The 17,411-nt window shown below is 41.8% G+C and overlaps 2 protein-coding genes across 4 annotated transcripts in view; both read left to right on the top strand.

Moving 5' to 3' along the window:
- LOC144671644 (cell adhesion molecule CEACAM3-like) overlaps nt 1–17,411 on the top strand; it is a 206,201-nt gene that overhangs the window by 56,756 nt on the left and 132,034 nt on the right. The gene's annotated exons all lie outside the window — the stretch shown is intronic.
- The window catches only part of LOC144671645 (uncharacterized), a 261,116-nt gene that overhangs the window by 1,299 nt on the left and 242,406 nt on the right, over nt 1–17,411 (top strand). Inside the window, exons 2-6 of one of the 3 annotated variants that reach the window (XR_013573976.1) lie at nt 9,181–9,236; nt 10,711–10,775; nt 11,249–11,290; nt 11,424–11,483; nt 14,898–14,983. Coding sequence is in view for 2 of the 3 variants with exons in the window: in XM_078533652.1 (XP_078389778.1) it covers nt 9,181–9,236; nt 10,711–10,775; nt 11,249–11,290; nt 11,424–11,483; nt 14,898–14,912 (238 nt within the window). In the remaining variant the exon portion in view is untranslated. Of the gene's footprint in view, nt 1–9,180; nt 9,237–10,710; nt 10,776–11,248; nt 11,291–11,423; nt 11,484–14,897; nt 16,713–17,411 lie in introns of those variants that run through there. The other 2 variants (XM_078533652.1, XM_078533653.1) reach the window with 2 other exon arrangements.

Raw genomic sequence — 17,411 nt, forward strand, 5'->3', positions numbered from 1 at the left:
GTCTGCACTGGCTCTCTGAAAGAGCATTCTACCTGGTCCCACTCCCATGCCTTATCCCTGTAACCTTGCACTTTCTTTCTTTTCAAACAGCAATCCAATTCCCTTTTGAATACGTTGATAAAACCTGCCTCTTCCACCCTCTCAGGAAGTTCGTTCCAGACTCTAAGCACTCTCTGGGTGAGAAAAACTCTCCGCACCTCACTCTGACCCCTTTTGCCAATTATTTTGCATCTATGCCCTTTAGTTCTTGATGGTTCATTGAGTGAGAACAGTTTCTTAGTACTTACCCTGTCCATACCCTTCAGGATCTTGCATACCTCTATCAAGTCTCCACGCAACCACCTTCTCCCCAACTTCTCCAATCTATCCTCATAGCTACAGTTCATTATCCCTGGAATCATTCTCGTGACTCTCTTCTGTACTCTCTCCAATGCTTCACATCTTCCTCAAGTATGGCGCCAGAACTGGAGGCAGTACTCCAGGTGAGGCCTAATGGAGTGCACTGTTACAGATGGAATTGCTGTGCATTTGGACTTGAAAAGCTGCAAGAGAGGGCTGAATTTTTAAAACATCCAAGAGTGATATCACAGGAGGAACACAAGTTCATTGGTTGGTACAAACTGCTGTTGGGGAGGGTGTTCAGGTAGCTGAAAATTAGACAAACACATTTTTCTTAAAAGAAGGAGCGACTTCGATTTCAGTCAGCAACATAAGCAATAGGGAGGCAAAGTTAAGTCAAGGCCAGGTAAAATAAAATAGTATAAGTAAACTAAAGTAAAATAAACTTAACATAAGAGAAATAAATTGAAGCAATGGCAGGATAGCTCGGTTGCATGGAATTGGTGCCCTGTAATATGTGGGACGTCATGGACGCCACTGTTGTCCTGATTGATGATATGTGCAGGAAGTGTTACATTGAGCTCCCACTTTTGGAGCTCAAGTGGCGGCTGGAGTCACTGTGGCGGATCTGCGAGGCTGAGCACCTAATGAATAGTACGTTCAGAGAGGTGGTCACACCACAGCTTAGGAGCCTGGAGGCAGAAATGGAATGACCCACCTCCAATATTCTCCCTCCACCTGGACCCCTCCCTCTGGATTCTTACCTTCTCTTGATCTTTTCATTGAGAACTGTCGGCGTGACATTAGCCGTCTCAATTTCTCTGCTCCTCTCACCCATTCTAATCTGTCTCTCTCTGAACTCACTGCACTCCGTTCTCTCAGGTCCAACCCCAACATTGTCATCAAACCCGCTGACAAGGGTGGTACTGTTGTTGTCTGGCGCATTGACCTCTACCTCGCGGAGGCTGAGCGTCAACTCGCAGACACTTCCTCCTACCTCTCCCTGGACCATGACCCCACCACAGAACATCAAGCCATTGTTTCCAGGACTGTCACTGACCTCATCTCCTCTGGAGATCTTCCTCCCACAGCTTCCAACTTGATAGTCGCCCGACCTCGGACGGCCCGCTTCTACCTCCTACCCAAAATCCACAAACAGAACTGTCCTGGCAGACCGATCGTGTCAGCCTGTTCCTGCCCCACGGAACTCATTTCTCGTTATCTTGACTCCCTTCTCTCTCCCCTTGTCCAGTCCCTTCCCACCTACATCCGTGATTCCTCTGACACCTTACGTCACATCAACAATTTCCAGTTCCCTGGCCCCAACCGCTTCATCTTCACCATGGATGTCCAATCCCTCTACACCTCCATCCCCCACCAGGATGGTCTGAGGGCCCTTAGCTTCTTCCTTGAACAGAGGCCCGAACAATCCCCATCCACCACTACTCTCCTCCGTCTGGCTGAACTTGTTCTCACACTGAACAATTTCTCCTTTAACTCCTCTCACTTCCTCCAAATAAAAGGTGTGGCTATGGGTACCCGCATGGGCCCCAGCTATGCCTGTCTCTTTATGGGGTATGTGGAACATTCCTTGTTCCAGTCCTACTCCGGCCCCCTCCCACAACTCTTTCTCCGGTACATCGATGATTACTTCGGTGCTGCTTCATGCTCTCGTCGGGACCTGGAAAAATTTATTAATTTTGCTTCCAATCTCCGCCCCTCCATCATTTTCACATGGTCCATCTCTGACACTTCTCTTCCCTTACTTGACCTCTCTGTCTCAATTTCTGATGATAGACTGTCCACCAATATCCATTACAAGCCTACCGACTCCCACAGCTACCTCGACTACAGCTCCTCACACCCCGCTTCCTGTAAGGACTCCATCCCATTCTCTCGGTTCCTTCGCCTCCGTCGCATCTGTTCTGATGACGCTACCTTCAAAAATAGCTCCTCTGACATGTCCTCCTTCTTCCTTAACCGAGGTTTTCCACCCACGGTCGTTGACAGGGCCCTCAACCATGTCCGGCCCATATCCCGCGCATCCTCCCTCACGCCTTCTCCTCCTTCCCAGAAACATGATAGGGTCCCCCTTGTCCTCACTTATCACCCCACCAGCCTCCGCATTCAAAGGATCATCCTCCGCCATTTCCACCAACTCCAGCATGATGCCACCACCAAACACATCTTCCCTTCACCCCCCCTGACGGCATTCCGTAGGGATCGTTCCCTCCGGCACACCCTGGTCCACTCCTCCATCACCCCCTACTCCTCAACCCCCACCTATGGCACCTCCCCATGCCCACGCAGAAGATGCAACACCTGCCCCTTCACTTCCTCTCTCCTCACCGTCAAAGGGCCCAAACACTCCTTTCAAGTGAAGCAGCATTTCACTTGCATTTCCCCTAACTTAGTCTACTGCATCCGTTGCTCCCAATGCGGTCTCCTCTACATTGGAGAGACCAAATGCAAACTGGGCGACCGTTTTGCAGAATACCTGCGGTCTGTCCGCAAGAAAAACCCAAACCTCCCTGTCGCTTGCCATTTTAACACTCCACCCTGTTCTCTTGCCCACATGTCTGTCCTTGGCTTGCTGCATTGTTCCAGTGAAGCCCAACGCAAACTGGAGGAACAGCACCTCATCTTCCGACTAGGCACTTTACAGCCTTCTGGGCTGAATAATGAATTCAACAACTTTAGATCTTAAACTCCCCCTCCCCCCATCCCCACCCCGTTTCTCCCCCCTCCCTTTTTTTTTCAATAATTTATATAGATTCTTCTTTTCCCACCTATTTCCATTATTTTTAAATCTAAAACTAAAACTTTGTTAGTCTTTCCACCCCACCCCCACTAGAGCTGTATCTTGAGTATCCTGTCTTCCATTCTTAATTAGCACTTTTCTTAGACAATATCACCACCTTCAACACCTCTTTGATCCTTTTGTCTTTGACATCTTTTGATTATCTGCTCCTATCACTGCTTGCTTATCTCCACAATCACCCCACCCTCAACTTCTCTCTCCCCCCGCCCCCCCCACCTTAGACCAGCTTATATTTCACCTTTCTCCTAACTATACTCAGTTCTGCCGAAGGGTCATGAAGACTCGAAACGTTAACTGGTTTCTTCTCCACCGATGCTGCCAGACCTGCTGAGTTTTTCCAGGTAGTTCTGTTTTTGTTTTCAGTGACCACCAGGCGGTCCACAAGAACTAGGCAGGTAGTGGGGGAGTTCCCTGGGGTCCCACTTGCCAATTGGGTTCTCGTTTTGGATACTGGTGAGTGTGTTAGTTCCTCAGAGATGGGCAGTCAGAGACTGGTTTGTGGCACCACAGTCAGCTCTGCTGTACAGGAGGGGAGGAAGAAGACGGGAAGAGCAGTCGTGATAGGGGATTTATTTGTAAGGAGAACAGACAGAGGTTTCTATGGCCATCAATGTGACTCCAGGATCACATGTTGCCTCCCTGGTGCCAGTTTCAAGGATGTCGCAGATCAGCTGCAGGACGTTCTTTTGGGGGAGGATGATCAGCCAGAGGTTATGTCCACGTTGGTACCAATGGTTTAGCTAGGAAAGGGGATGAGGTCCTGAAAGCAGATTTCCCAGGGAGCTGGGAAGGAGATTGAAAATCAGGGCCTGTAAAGCTGTAATCTCAGGATTACTCTCAGTCCCACATGCTAGATAGTATAGGAATAGGAGAATTGAGCCATTGAACATGTGGCTGGAAAGCTGGTGTCGGAGGGAGGGCATCAGATTTCTGAGGCATAAGAACCGGTTCTAGAGATGGTGGGACCTGTACAAGCTGGACAATCTACACTTGAACAGGACTGGGACACATATCCTCATAGGGAGATTTGCTAATGCTGTTGGGAGCTGTTTAAACCAGATAGGCAGGGGGCTGGGAACCTTGGGGCAAATTCAGAGCAGGGAACGGGAGATGGAGAATTAGCAAGTGACTCCGAAAGACAGAAGCATAGGTTTAAAAAGTGCACAGCACAGGAATTTGGCAGTGTTAAAAGGTGTACATCTAAATGCAAGGAGTATATCACATAAAGGTGATGAGCTGAGGGCGCAGACAGATACATGGCAGCATGATATCATCACTGTAAGGTAAACTTGGCTTAAAGAGGGTCAAAAATGGCAGCTCAACATCCCTGGATATAGAGTTTTCAGGCGGGATAGAGAGGGGGATATAAAAAGTGGGGATGTAGCATTATTGGTTAACGAAACAATTACAACTGTGATAAGGGCTGCTATACTAAATGAAGCAACAAATGAGGCCATTTGGGTTGAGTTCAGAAATAAAAAGGGTCAGCCACACTGCCAGGAGTGTACCATAGACCCCCCAAATAGTGGAAGGGAATTAGAAGAGCAAATATGTAGGCACACTTATGAGTGCAAAAACAAGAGGGCAGTAATAGTTGGAGACTTCAACTACCCTGATATGATTTGGGATATGAAGAGTGTAAAGGGCACAGAGGGCACAAAATTCTTGAACTGCGTTCAAGAGAACTTTTTTCAGGCAGCATGTAACAAGCCCAACAAGAGGGGGTGCAATTCTAGACTGAGTCTTAGGAAATGAAGCTGGGCAAATGGATGAAGTAGTATGGGAGACTATTTTGGAGATTGTGACCACAATACAGTTAGACTTACCATTATTATGGAAAAGGACGAAGATAGAACAGGAGTAAAAGTTCTAAATTGGGGAAAGACAAATTTTGCAAAGCTGTGAGGTGAACTGGCAAAAGTGGACTGGATACAGCTTGTAGAAGGGAAAACGGTGTAAAATCAGTGTGAGGTTTTCATAAGTGAGATTCTATGGGCACAGTGTAGACATATCCCCACAAAGAAAAAGGGTGATACTGCCAAATCTGAAGCCCCCGGTTATCCAAAAACATACAGTGTAAGATAAAGTAGAAAAAGAGAGCTTATGACATCACAAAAAGCTTAATATTGTGGAAAGTCTAGAGGAGTATATAAAGTACAGGGGTCAAATAAAAAAGGAAACTAGGAAAGCAAAGAGAGGACACGAAAAAATATTAGCAGGTAAAATTAGAGAAAACCCAAAGATGTTTTACCTGTACATTAAGAACAAGAGGATAACTAAGGAAGGGGTAGGGTCTGACAAAGATGCACACAATAATTTGTAATTTCTTCCAGTGTATCAATTAACTCCTCTCTCACCTAGGCCTGGGTGGCATGTTCTTCCTTTGTAAAGACAAATGCAAAATATTTGTTTAATACCTCCGCTATTTCTCCTGCCCCCACATGTAAGTCGCCTTTTATTTATCCCTAATCAGCCCTACTATTTCTTTTACCAGCCCTTTATTATTTATATGGTTAAAGAAGACCTTGTAATTCTCTTTCATATTAGCTTCCAATAGCATTTCATGCTCCCTCCTTACTTTTCATACTAGTTTTTTCACTTCCCCTGTGGTCCTTTTATATTGAGCTTGATTCTCCATTGTATTTTCTACCTGACATGTCATACGCACACTTCATCCTTTTCATCTTCACCTCTATCTCTCTCGTCATCCAGGGCGCTCTGTATTTATTTGTCCTACCTTTCCTTTCAAGGGAATATACCTTAACATTGCCTGCAATACTTTGAAGGTAGCCCATTGTTCAGCCAAAGTCTTTTCTGCCAACATTTGATTCGAACTCTCACAACTCAGATGCATTCTTATTTGAATGAATTTGGCTTTCCCCCAATTAATTATTGGGATGGTTCCTTGTCTTTTTTCATGGCCAACCTAAGCCTTATGATACATGGTCACTGTCTCCCATTGATATTTTATCCACATGGGCCAACCATTCCCCAGAATCAGGGCCAACAGGGCCTCCCCTCTCATTGACCGGAAACATACTGCTGCAGAAAATTATCGTGAACACATTTCAGGAGCTCTCGCCTTTCTTGTCCCTTTGCACTATTTCTATCCCTTATACAACTTCAGTTGTATAACTGAAGTCACCCGTTATAATTACTCTAATTCTTGCACCTCTCTGTAATTTCTTTGGAAATTTGTTTCTCTGCGTCCCTTCCACTAGTTGGTGATCTATATACTACACCGATCAATATTATTGCATCTTTTTCATTCATTACCTCTAACCAGAGAGATTGTGACTTTAACCCCAGGAATATCCTCTCTCTCCAGTGCTGTAATGCCATCTTTAATCAATACTGCCACTACCCTCCACTCCCCCCACTTTTCTTCCTTTCTTGTCTCTCCCAAACATCTTGTACCAAGGCATATTTTAGGCCCAGTCCAGCCCTTCTTTTGAGCCAGCTCTCTGTCACAGCAATAAGATCATAATACTTTTTGTGAACCTGTGCCTGTAGTTCACCAATATTATTAACCACACTCCCTGCATTCACATACATGCACATTAGCCTGCTCTAGACCTTTTTAATTTTCCCCTCACTCTGACCCCATCTAATAACTTACTGTTGCCTACTCTCATTCTATCAAATTCTCCAAATATTCTACTTACCTTGATACTTCTCTCTGATAAATCCCCCTTATCAGTTGATTCCTCACTACTTCCCACTGCCAGTTTCCCTCCTCTCCACTTTGAATTTACCCTCAGGTCCCCATCCCCCTGACAATTTAGTTTTAACCTTCCCCAAAACACTAGTAAACCTCCCTGCGAGGACATTAGTCCCAGTCCTGTCAAGGTACAACCTTTTCTTCTTGCACAGGGCTCACCTGCCCTGGAATTGGTCGTTAGAAATCTAAAATCCTCCCTACTACTCCATTTCTCCAGCCATGTGTTGAACTGCTCAATCTTCCTATTCTTATGCTCACGAGCATGTGGTACTGGGAGTAATTCTGAGATTACTGGTTTTGAGGTCCTGCTTTTTAATTCCCTTCCTAACTCCCTAAAATCTGCTTTCAGGACCCCATCCCTTTTCATAGGAAAGCTACATCGGTAGCTATGTCATTGGTCCTGAACTCTGGCTGTTCACCCTCCCCACAAAAGAATATCCTACAGCCGCTCTGTGATATCCTTAACCTTGGTACCAGGGAGGCAGCATATCATCCTAGACTCACGTGTATGACAGCAGAAATGGCTGTTTGCTCCCCTAACTATGGAATCCCCTATCACTATAGCACTTCCACTCTTCCTGTTCCCCTCCTGTGGCAGCTGAGCCACCCATGGTGCCATGAACTTGGCTCTTGCTACAGTCCTCTGGGAACAATTTCGCTCACCATTATCCAAAATGGAAAAGAGGTTAGAGAATGAGGTAGCCTCAGGGATTCCTGCACTACCTGCCTTTATTTTAGATGCTTTGGTGGTTACCAATTCCCTCTCTTATGTACTTCTTAGCTGCAGTGTGATGACCTCTTTGCATGCTATCCACATAATCCTCAGCCTTGTGGAAACACCACAGTGACTTCAGCCACCACTGGAGCTCTGCAATCTGGAGCTCAAGTTTCTGCAACTGGTGACATTTTCTGCAGAAGTAGTCTCGAGTGCACTACAGAACTTCCTACATCCCGCGGGATGCACATTCCACATGGCCGAGCTGCACTGACATTCCTTAAACTGTATATAAAGTGTTTAATACAGTATGGTATGATATAATAACTCACCTGTCACTCACCAATCATTTTCAATCGAGTGCAGAAGGGCCTATATTTACCACCCAATCAACTTATGGGACCGTTGTGATGTCACTTTTAGATTTTTTTGTGAGCTCTTGGTTCTTTCTCTCCTCTGTTTTATCGGCTATCTCCCTGAACTCCTGATGCTTTGTGGGCTCTCTAATGTTGTTTAGTTGGCTTAATTTAATTACTTACTTCATTAACTTAGAATAATTCTGACGGATGCCAGACCTCTTTCCCCCATGCACCGAATTCCCATCTGAACCTAATTTGTTGCTCACTTAGTCTCCATCTCACTCAGGCGTGCCCCTTACTGATTGTGTGGTTTGAACAGTCTGTCACTTTTATAGACCCTCTGAGTCACTGGCTGATTTACTGTTTCAGTAATTAAGACCAATTGAACCAACTGCTTTCAGTTGATTGACAGTTAACTGCAACTACCAGGGAGTGCCCTGTTGAACAAACTAATTCTATGTCAGTGCTTGATTCTTAATCTATATTTAGACCTGAGAAAGATTTAACAGAACTTACCATGTGAACCTAATTCGCTACTCACTCGGTCTCCGTCTCACTCAGGCGCAATTGCCTGTCTTCTCGTGTGACCCTTGTTGGTATTATAGCATCCCTCTTTTGTTGCTGATGCAGTGACTCAGCTTTGCATTTCCCACCTAGTCAAACTGTACTACAGTGAATCTTTTAGCTTTCTGCTGACTTTGCTTCCCCATTGGCTCAGAATTTTGATATTTGACTATTTGTAGTAATATAAATGATGAGTTAAAAATAAGGACAGAAATGTATGGCATTATACTGGTAATCTAAGTTATATCTCCAACTTCTGACCAACTTATTTGCTGTATCTCACTTAACCTGAATCTATTTGGTCTGGACTCCTGATTTTACTTTACTGTCGCTGGGGCAATGTCCCAGAACTCCCTCCCAAACAGCGCTCTGTGTGTACCTACACCACATGAACTGCAGCAGTTCAGAAGGCGACTCACTACCACCTTCACAGGGCAATTCAGGATGGGCAATAAAAACGCTAGCTTAGCCAGCGACGCCCACGTCCCATGAAAGAATTTTTAAAATGTGGATGCTGCCTAGTATGTATGAAATTCCAGTTAGTAAAACAATTTCCACTAATAATAAGACATTAACGAATAGAATTTCTGTTGCAGAACATAATTGCAATAGAATATCCTCCTGAAAAGTTTACATTTTATGTTGAACAACATTTGTTTAGGATGAAAGAACCAACACAAGGGCAAAATGCTACGAACATCAGTCCAAGAGTAAACAGTAAGTGAAATACTTCAGCATTTCCATGTTGCTGCAACAATGCAGGCTTTAATAGTGCTTTTTGATCTGAAGTTAATTTAAATAAGCATACATCAGAAAGATTTAAGACATTCGCACTTCAATCTTGATAACCTAATTCAATAATTCATGCTGAGTGCTTTTCAAATAACTCCCCAATATGCTAAGTGCTGTTTTGAAAAAAAGTTAGCCCATGTATCGTTCAACATTCTGTTTCATACAGCTTTGCAACATGATACTAACTTGTAAATGGTGAAAGGAAGCAATCTTTTATGCTAAGTATATCTTACTGAAAATCCCTTGACATTTATAACATCCAATATATGTTTCTATATCTATTATCATATGATTTCCTCATTTTACAGGGTTGTACATTCCTTACTGAAGCTCAAAACCTAATAGATTTGTAAAGACATAAAGAGCACACCTTGAGATGGAGGTTTTGCAAGGAACTAATCATTGTGTTGTCTACAAATTGGTGCTCAATTTGTATCATCAGTCAGCTTCACTAACACCCATATGATGAAATATTGGGGATAATTATGCCTGTATGTCTGAATGTTAAACAGATGATAGCGAATCAGAAGCCCATTTTTATCTCTCCTGATTTATCTTGGAAAATGGGATTCCGATTCACTATCACTCATTTCACATAATCGGACAAAGTCAAATGCACTCTTAGTATTTGGTAGTTTGATCCATTTTGCATTCCTTGATTAAGGCTGTTCCAATTATACCCTTGGATCATAAAATTAATCTAACAACCCCGATGATCATTAAGTTAGCAGGCACAGAATCCCTTCAAAAACCATAAACAGAAGAATAAGAATTAAAAGCTGCAATTTCTTAGAACATGAAGCAACTGTTCTAACTTTATTGCAATCTAAATTGGTACAATTATTTAGGCCTAATGTTACTGTCTTGAAGAATGTGTACTGAAGATTTACAGGAATAGTACCAGAGAAGTGTGACTTTAGTTCTGTGGAGGAACTGGAGTTGCTCAGTGTATTCTTCTTAAAGCATGGAGGCTAATGGGAGATTTAACAAAAGGTGTTCAAAATTGCAAAGTACTGTGATAGAGGAAATGAAGAGAAGCTGTTACCAACCATAGACGGATCAGTAAATAGCGGATATGAGTGCAATTTAATTATCAGAAAAGACAGCTGCAACATGGGGGAATTTATTTTTAGGCAGCAAGTTGCTATGTTTGGAATGTATAGCATGAAATCCTGGTGGAAGCAAACTGAATAGTGATTTCACAAGAAAATTGGAGAAATACTTGAAGCAAGGTTATTTAGAAGGCTTTGTGGAAATATCTGGGGAATGGGATTAATTGAACAGCACTTTCAAAGATCTGATACTGGCATGGTGTGCTGAAAGACTTCCTATTACGCTGTGTCATTGTATGATTCTGCCAACATGGCGAGGGCTGATTAACCATTTTGCATTCTCACAGACTACTCTATTGCAATAGGTGAGAACTCAGCACCGACCTATGAAAATATTCCAAGTCTGCAAAAGGTTGGTACAATTATATGAACACATGGTTACATTGGCGGGTTCATTCCAGTGAAGATAACAATGTAATTGTTCATGCAGTCAGAGTAAACTGGATTCAGCGATAAACCAGGCTAGGGTAGGGGTTTCAGTCTTCTTTGTTTTACCCCATTAGTGGACCAGCTCATTTTTATGACTATCTAAAAAATGTTCTCGGTGCAAAGTGGAATATTTGGATGAATTTTCAATTTCACCACAAGAATGATAATCGAATGGTATGTAAATTGGATATTCGGTGCACTGTTGCTCTTCTTTCAACACATGTTAAACATAAACATTCAACCCTCAAATTTGATTTGGGGCCAGCTAATTTAGTTAAATTTGTATAACTTTTATTGTGGGATATATGTCTTAATAATCATTCTAAATTCTGAAAGAATTTGATGGATTTTCTGTGTACTTGATAATATTTTGTTCTTCAAATTGCATTTGTACAGGAGCAAGTTACAAAACCACTTGAGGAAGACTCTACTTACATGGTCAGGACATTATTTTGTGCATTCCTTTAAGTCATTCAACTACAATTCTAATTTATTTTATATTTCATCTCAGTTCTCTTTTACCACACTCTTTTGCTGTTAACTAAATCAAATACCTTTTTAATTTTAACAGGGATTACAACAGCAGGATCAGTCATTTTATAGCAGTTTATATACAGTCATAAATGATGAGGTATGTGGATAGAAAATTTCACAAGTCATCTACCATCTTTAAAAAAAAACCGCAAATGAAATGTAGGCATTTCCATTTATGAACAAACATACATATGAATTAGGAGCAGGGGTAGGCCATTCGGTCCCTTCAAGCCTATTCAATCATTTAATAAGATGATGGCTGATCTGATTATGGCGTCAACTCCACATTCCCGCTTAACCCTTGTTATCATTTGACTCCCTTGTTAGTTATGAATTTATCTACCTCTTTCTTAAAAATATTCAATGACCCTGCCTCTACCGCTCTATGGGAAAGATTGTTCCAAAGACTCACAACACTCTGAGAAAAATAAATCTCCTTGTCTCCATCTTAAATGGGTGACCCCTTATTTTTAAACTGTGTCCCCTAGTTCTACTCTCCCCCACAGGGGGAAACATCCTTTCAGCATCCGCCCTGTCCAGTCTCCTCTTATTCTCAGGATCGGGATATCACATGACAAGGCAGTGGTTAAGCGTGTTCTCCAGGTCCTCATGGTATTCAGTGTCAACCAAATCTTGTTGGATTTGAGACTGATTTGGACGAAATAGGGTCAAATGAATTTTCCCAAGACGTACATTACTGAACCACTCAGGCTCTACAACAAAAGCAATTCCATAGCAATTTTTCTATGCTCACTCTCAAATTACCTGATCTAGTGAGTTTAATTTCAACACTTCCCATTGAGAGCTTTGAAGTCTGGATGATCAATCCACTGAGTGCTTGAGAATAACACCTGTAGTTTGGGTATGTTGTGAACTGGTTATTCATCATTGGATTGTATAAGACACATATCTTTTGATTTCTGTTGGATGGTTGCAAAGAACATATCTTTTTATTTTCTGTTGGACTGTGGATTAGAATTACAATGGCTGCAGGTTGAAAGACATGTCCTCGGAACAGGATGAGAGATATGTTGCAGTCCTGAAACAGAGGGTGCCATGACCGGCAGGATTGTGCTGGAAAGGTGTCCTGGGCCAAGGGAGCTGCCTGACAACAGCATTTTAAATGGCTCCTGACCAGTTGACCAGGGTTTTGTGTGGTAGCAGAACAGAAAGCCCCTGGCCTGCTAAAAGAAAACATCTAAAATCTCTCTTGCTCTCCCTCTGAGGAAACCCCTGTAAAGAAGAAAAGGGGAAAACCACTGTTAGAGACATTGAAAGGCAAGGTCTCAACCAGTGAACTAAATACTGAAAAAGCTCAAAGATCACCTTGTGTTATCAACAAGAATTGAAAGGAATTTGGAAGACATAGATCAAAATCAACCTGTTGAATCCTGTACTCCAGATTGGTGCTATTGAACTGTTTTATCCCACCCTTAAAATTCATGTTTTGTGAGCCATGTGTGTGTGCGCGCACATGTATAGGGATTGAAGAAGGGGGTAGAGTTTCAGTTATAGTGTTAGAAGTTAGCAGTTCATATTTCCTTCTTTTGCCACTGGTTAACAACAGTTTGCTCAATAAACAGTTATTTACTTATTAAGTGTATAAACCTGGTGCTCATATTATCTTAACCTAAATTAAAGAGTTAGGCAGAATTGGTCAACTGGTCAATCTCATGGTTTGGTCCAATTTTGTCATATTTGTCGCGGCTCGGGGGGCAGTGGGGCTTGATACTGCAGTGCACTCTCCCCAGTGAGTCGTGATAATTGCTTTTCAAAATGTTGTTGTTTTGGAGAAAATTCAAACAAAAGTTACAGCTGAGAAAGCTGATTTAAGGCAATAATACTCACGCTTCCCATTCGTGATTTTCCTTAATTCCAAAGACAAGCTATTGCAATGTACGGCGCACTAAAGATCTTGATCAAGTTAGCTTCAATTTGTTCTATGCTTTGGCAGGCGTCACATGGGAAGATGGAAAATGGGTGCGGGCTGTTATGGACAGGGTAAGGAAGAGGGAGAACTACTGAAATCCCTGCTCCCTTCCCTCCTGTCCATAATCAGTAAAATTTTGACATGTGTGTTTCTTCATCCCAGAGTGAGTGGACAATGTGAGCAACCAGCAGCAAGCTCTTTCTGGGTTGAAATAAAGATGATTGTTTATTGACGTGCTCTGTCTAAAGCTGTGACAGTCACTGGCACAGTCACATACACAAACACCCTCAAAGAAAGTGCAGTTGAAGGGAAAAGTGCACGTTTACAAGTTATAAACGAAATGCATAGTTTATAATTCACGTGATTGTCCTATTCTGGAAAACATGCATTGCAGGCCTGATGGAAACGATGTCTCCTCTCCTGAAGTGTAGTTTAGGTAAGTTCAACACCCGGAGTCATGTGCTAAAGTGGCCATCAGGATTCTATCGAAGAGATAGACATTCTGCTGGTCGCGAAGTTAGTTGCCACTAGTCTTGTTACCAGTACATCAGTTTGCAGTATTTTTGGACCACAAATTGAGTGGTTTGAAGGTCTTATGGTTTGACAGTTTCTGATTCTTAAAGCGTGGAGGTTACTGATTTTAATGTTGCTCCTGTATCTCTGCAGACAGCACTTAAAGTTTAAAATTGAGACTAACATGGTTGCCCTACCATGTGATCTCTCACAGTTCCCTTTTCCAAATATGGTGTTGATGTTAGTTTGGTGAGCCACAACCTGTTTATTGTTTAAAGACATTCATGCTGAGAAGAGTTGAGACACACACCACTTTTATTTCAGAAAGATCCATTCAGTTCAGGAATGTCCTATGAATAGTCACAGTATATGGTGGTTGAAACCTTATTCTGGACCATATCCTTTTGTCCTCGTGATACAGCATTTTGACTTCACAAATTTGGTCTGATGACCTTTGGTGCCTATCTTTTGCAGCACATTTTGTCCATTTTAAAAAGAAAAGTCAGTTCGAAAAAATTCCACACTTTGTTAAGTTCATATTTTAAAACTTATGAATATGACATAGCTTTACTGGGCATGACAGGGGCACTAACATTGATCTAACATTCCAGATATGGAAAGTTGGAAAATCAATGTTTATGCACCTAATGAACAACTGCAGTTCCATGATGCAAACTGTACCTGTGTTTGGGCCTATCTTCTCTGCTAATCACTCCACAAATGAATAGCACCACTGGAGAACCATTATTTTGTACATATATGTTAAAACAACATTGAAGTTACCCGCCTCTGGGCATGCATTCCTTTTGTGCATGGCACAAGAGACAGTCCGAATTGCTTCCAATTTCTAGTAGCCAAGTTAGTTTATTTTCTGAGCACACATCACAACGTGTTTTCCGGTGTATTTGGTGGCTTTATGGACTATCACATTTTAACAATCCACTCTACACTTGCAGGAGCATTAATTTTTGTTACACATAATGTTGCTATTTCCTAAAAGTAATGCATTTCACCAACAATGTTTACACACACTTATAATCAACATTATTTCCATTTTTGCTTCCACAGACACGAACTTCATGAGTACCAGGACATTGTTGGCTTCTAACTCAGTGCAACAGAAGAACAGCAAACTCATGAAGACACTTCTCTCAGTCTCTCTATTTTTTTTACTGCAAGCCCCACATTTCTCCATTAAATATCATCTCCCAACTTCTACTGAGAAGCTATACATGATTTCAATCTGCATATTAACTCAGCTTGTCTTCTCTCTGATTTCAATCCCCTTCTAAGCTCAGTAAACCCCTCCCTTCATATAAACTCTGTTACTTATATATATTGCCACGTCTGAACCGAGCCATAAGAGCACGGCTTCTCGATGTCCATGGTCTTCATCACACTCTTGCACATTTCTGCCCACTTCCGCTCTTGAATTCCCCTGGAAAAAAAAACTCCGCAAATCATTTACAAAGTCACTTTCAAACTGTCACCTGCCTCACCTTTGCTCTTCTATTCATCCTGATAGGTCTGCAACTGTTGATGCACTCAACCAATGACTCATCTCCAGGTTTAATCCTCTGTTCTCAATAAGAACTTTGCTCTTTTCCATCCCAGTTGTTCTTCTTGCAATGGTGCTAAGCTTGATTTCTTAAGGGAGTCGGCAAGGATGTTTCTGCACACAGCTGGTTGAGCTATCTTTAATGAGATCACAGTTGACCACATGAAGCATCACACTGTTGTGCCAAAACTACCAAATTACTCTGGGATCATTCTGGAGAATAAGCATAAGCACCATTCCCTTTCATATTATCCATCTATGCCCTTTCCCGCAACGCCATGTGTGAAGCCAATCTTCCTCTCTGATAGAGCAATGACACATTGTCGTAATCATTCACAACTTTCATCCATTTTTTTACTTTGATCACCAGGCTTATCCCTCTTAGCAATTCTGCAGCCTATAATGGGGGAACACCCCTGCCTCCCATAACACCTCTCCTCTGTTGTTGAACTCAGTGCTTTAGTGAAAATGTCATTAATGCCTTCTGGGGTTGTGCAGCACATACAGTTACTGTAGCTCATTTCCTTCGAAATAATGTTAAGATGAAGATTACATCTTCATATTCTTGACTCCCAATCCAGGTGTAAATGTTTGTCTGCATGTATCAACTGGATTCCTTTAACATGTTAAACACATGAATCTCTTCATTCACCAGCATCCTATAATCATGAAATGGAAAGAAATATTATCCAATTCATTCAACTATTTAATCCTTGGTAAATATGCACTGCGGCCACTTTTTCTATTGATTGTTCTTCATCCTACTTGAGTGGAGCACAAACATTCCAATGGCCATGTTGACGTTTGTCCCTGTCTTTTAATTATTTCTGTCGTTGAAATAACAAATTTCTTTCTTCTTTTAATTGTTCTGGTTTATTCCATATCTGGACTGCTGTGTACAGTTATGGGAACCATACCTAAGAAAGGACATATGTTTGTGTTTTGCATTTGTAATGACAGTAAAATTGTACATGAACAGTTAAACACAGAATTCGGGATATTGCCTGCAGCAAATCTCTTACCCTCACCATGATGTTCTGTTCAAGTCCTCAAAGATGAACATTTTCATAAATTAATTGAAATAACGTGAAGCTCCACATTCATGATATTAGACTTGCTGAGGATAAGAAAATGCTTAGAAAATTATGTCTTGCTGAATGATGTGTAGATAGCTATATAAGCCCGATGAACATTCTAAGTATATAAGTACTGCTGAATACCTTCTCTGGTTCTGCAAAACTAATTGTATATTTCTGGATTGTAAAATTTCTCCATTATGACAACATTTGACATTTGTAAAATAATAAATATTTTTGAAATTTGTTCATCATGTCTCAGTTTCTGATGTAAACTTTTTTTCAGTGTTGCAAAGTGAAAGATTATCAGGGCTTTTTATCTTCCTGTTTTCCCGTCTGTGAGAATGCTTCACTGTGATTGTCAACTCTGCATGCTTGATGACATAATTGTTTCTAGGCACCAAAGTACACTTGAGCTGACTCCACAATAATGTGTACATTCGGAAAAGGTGACATCTGTGCCACGGAGATTGCTAGAACTTTGTGGGCACCTTTCATCGAGTTCAACAGTGAATGCCATTCCTTTACCACAAACTGCACAATCTGAGCTATTGGGTTTGTTAGAAATTCAGTACATATTCATCAGAGCGTTAGCAGGGCTCGAAACATGAAATTATGCTGAGGGATCATATAGACAGGGATTGTAATCCCTTGGATTCGAAGACAAATGGTGACTAAGGTTTTTAGGATTGTGAACGAGATTGGTAGGGTTAATAGAGAGCACCTTTGTCCACTGTAGAGAAGTCTAGGCCAAGGAGACACAACCTTATAATCAGAGCCAGAAAAATGAAGAGAAACGTTAGGAAACACCGCCGCAAATAAGTGGTGGCAGATTTTCCAGCTCTCATTTTAAAAAAAAAGCAGATGAAATCTCTATGGATAATTCTAAAAACAAGTAATAAAATATTATTAGCCATATGCAAGATGAACAATGAATCCATACAGTTC

The sequence above is a fragment of the Cetorhinus maximus genome, chromosome 33 (genome assembly GCF_964194155.1).
Source record: "Cetorhinus maximus chromosome 33, sCetMax3.hap1.1, whole genome shotgun sequence".
NCBI lineage: Eukaryota > Metazoa > Chordata > Chondrichthyes > Lamniformes > Cetorhinidae > Cetorhinus > Cetorhinus maximus.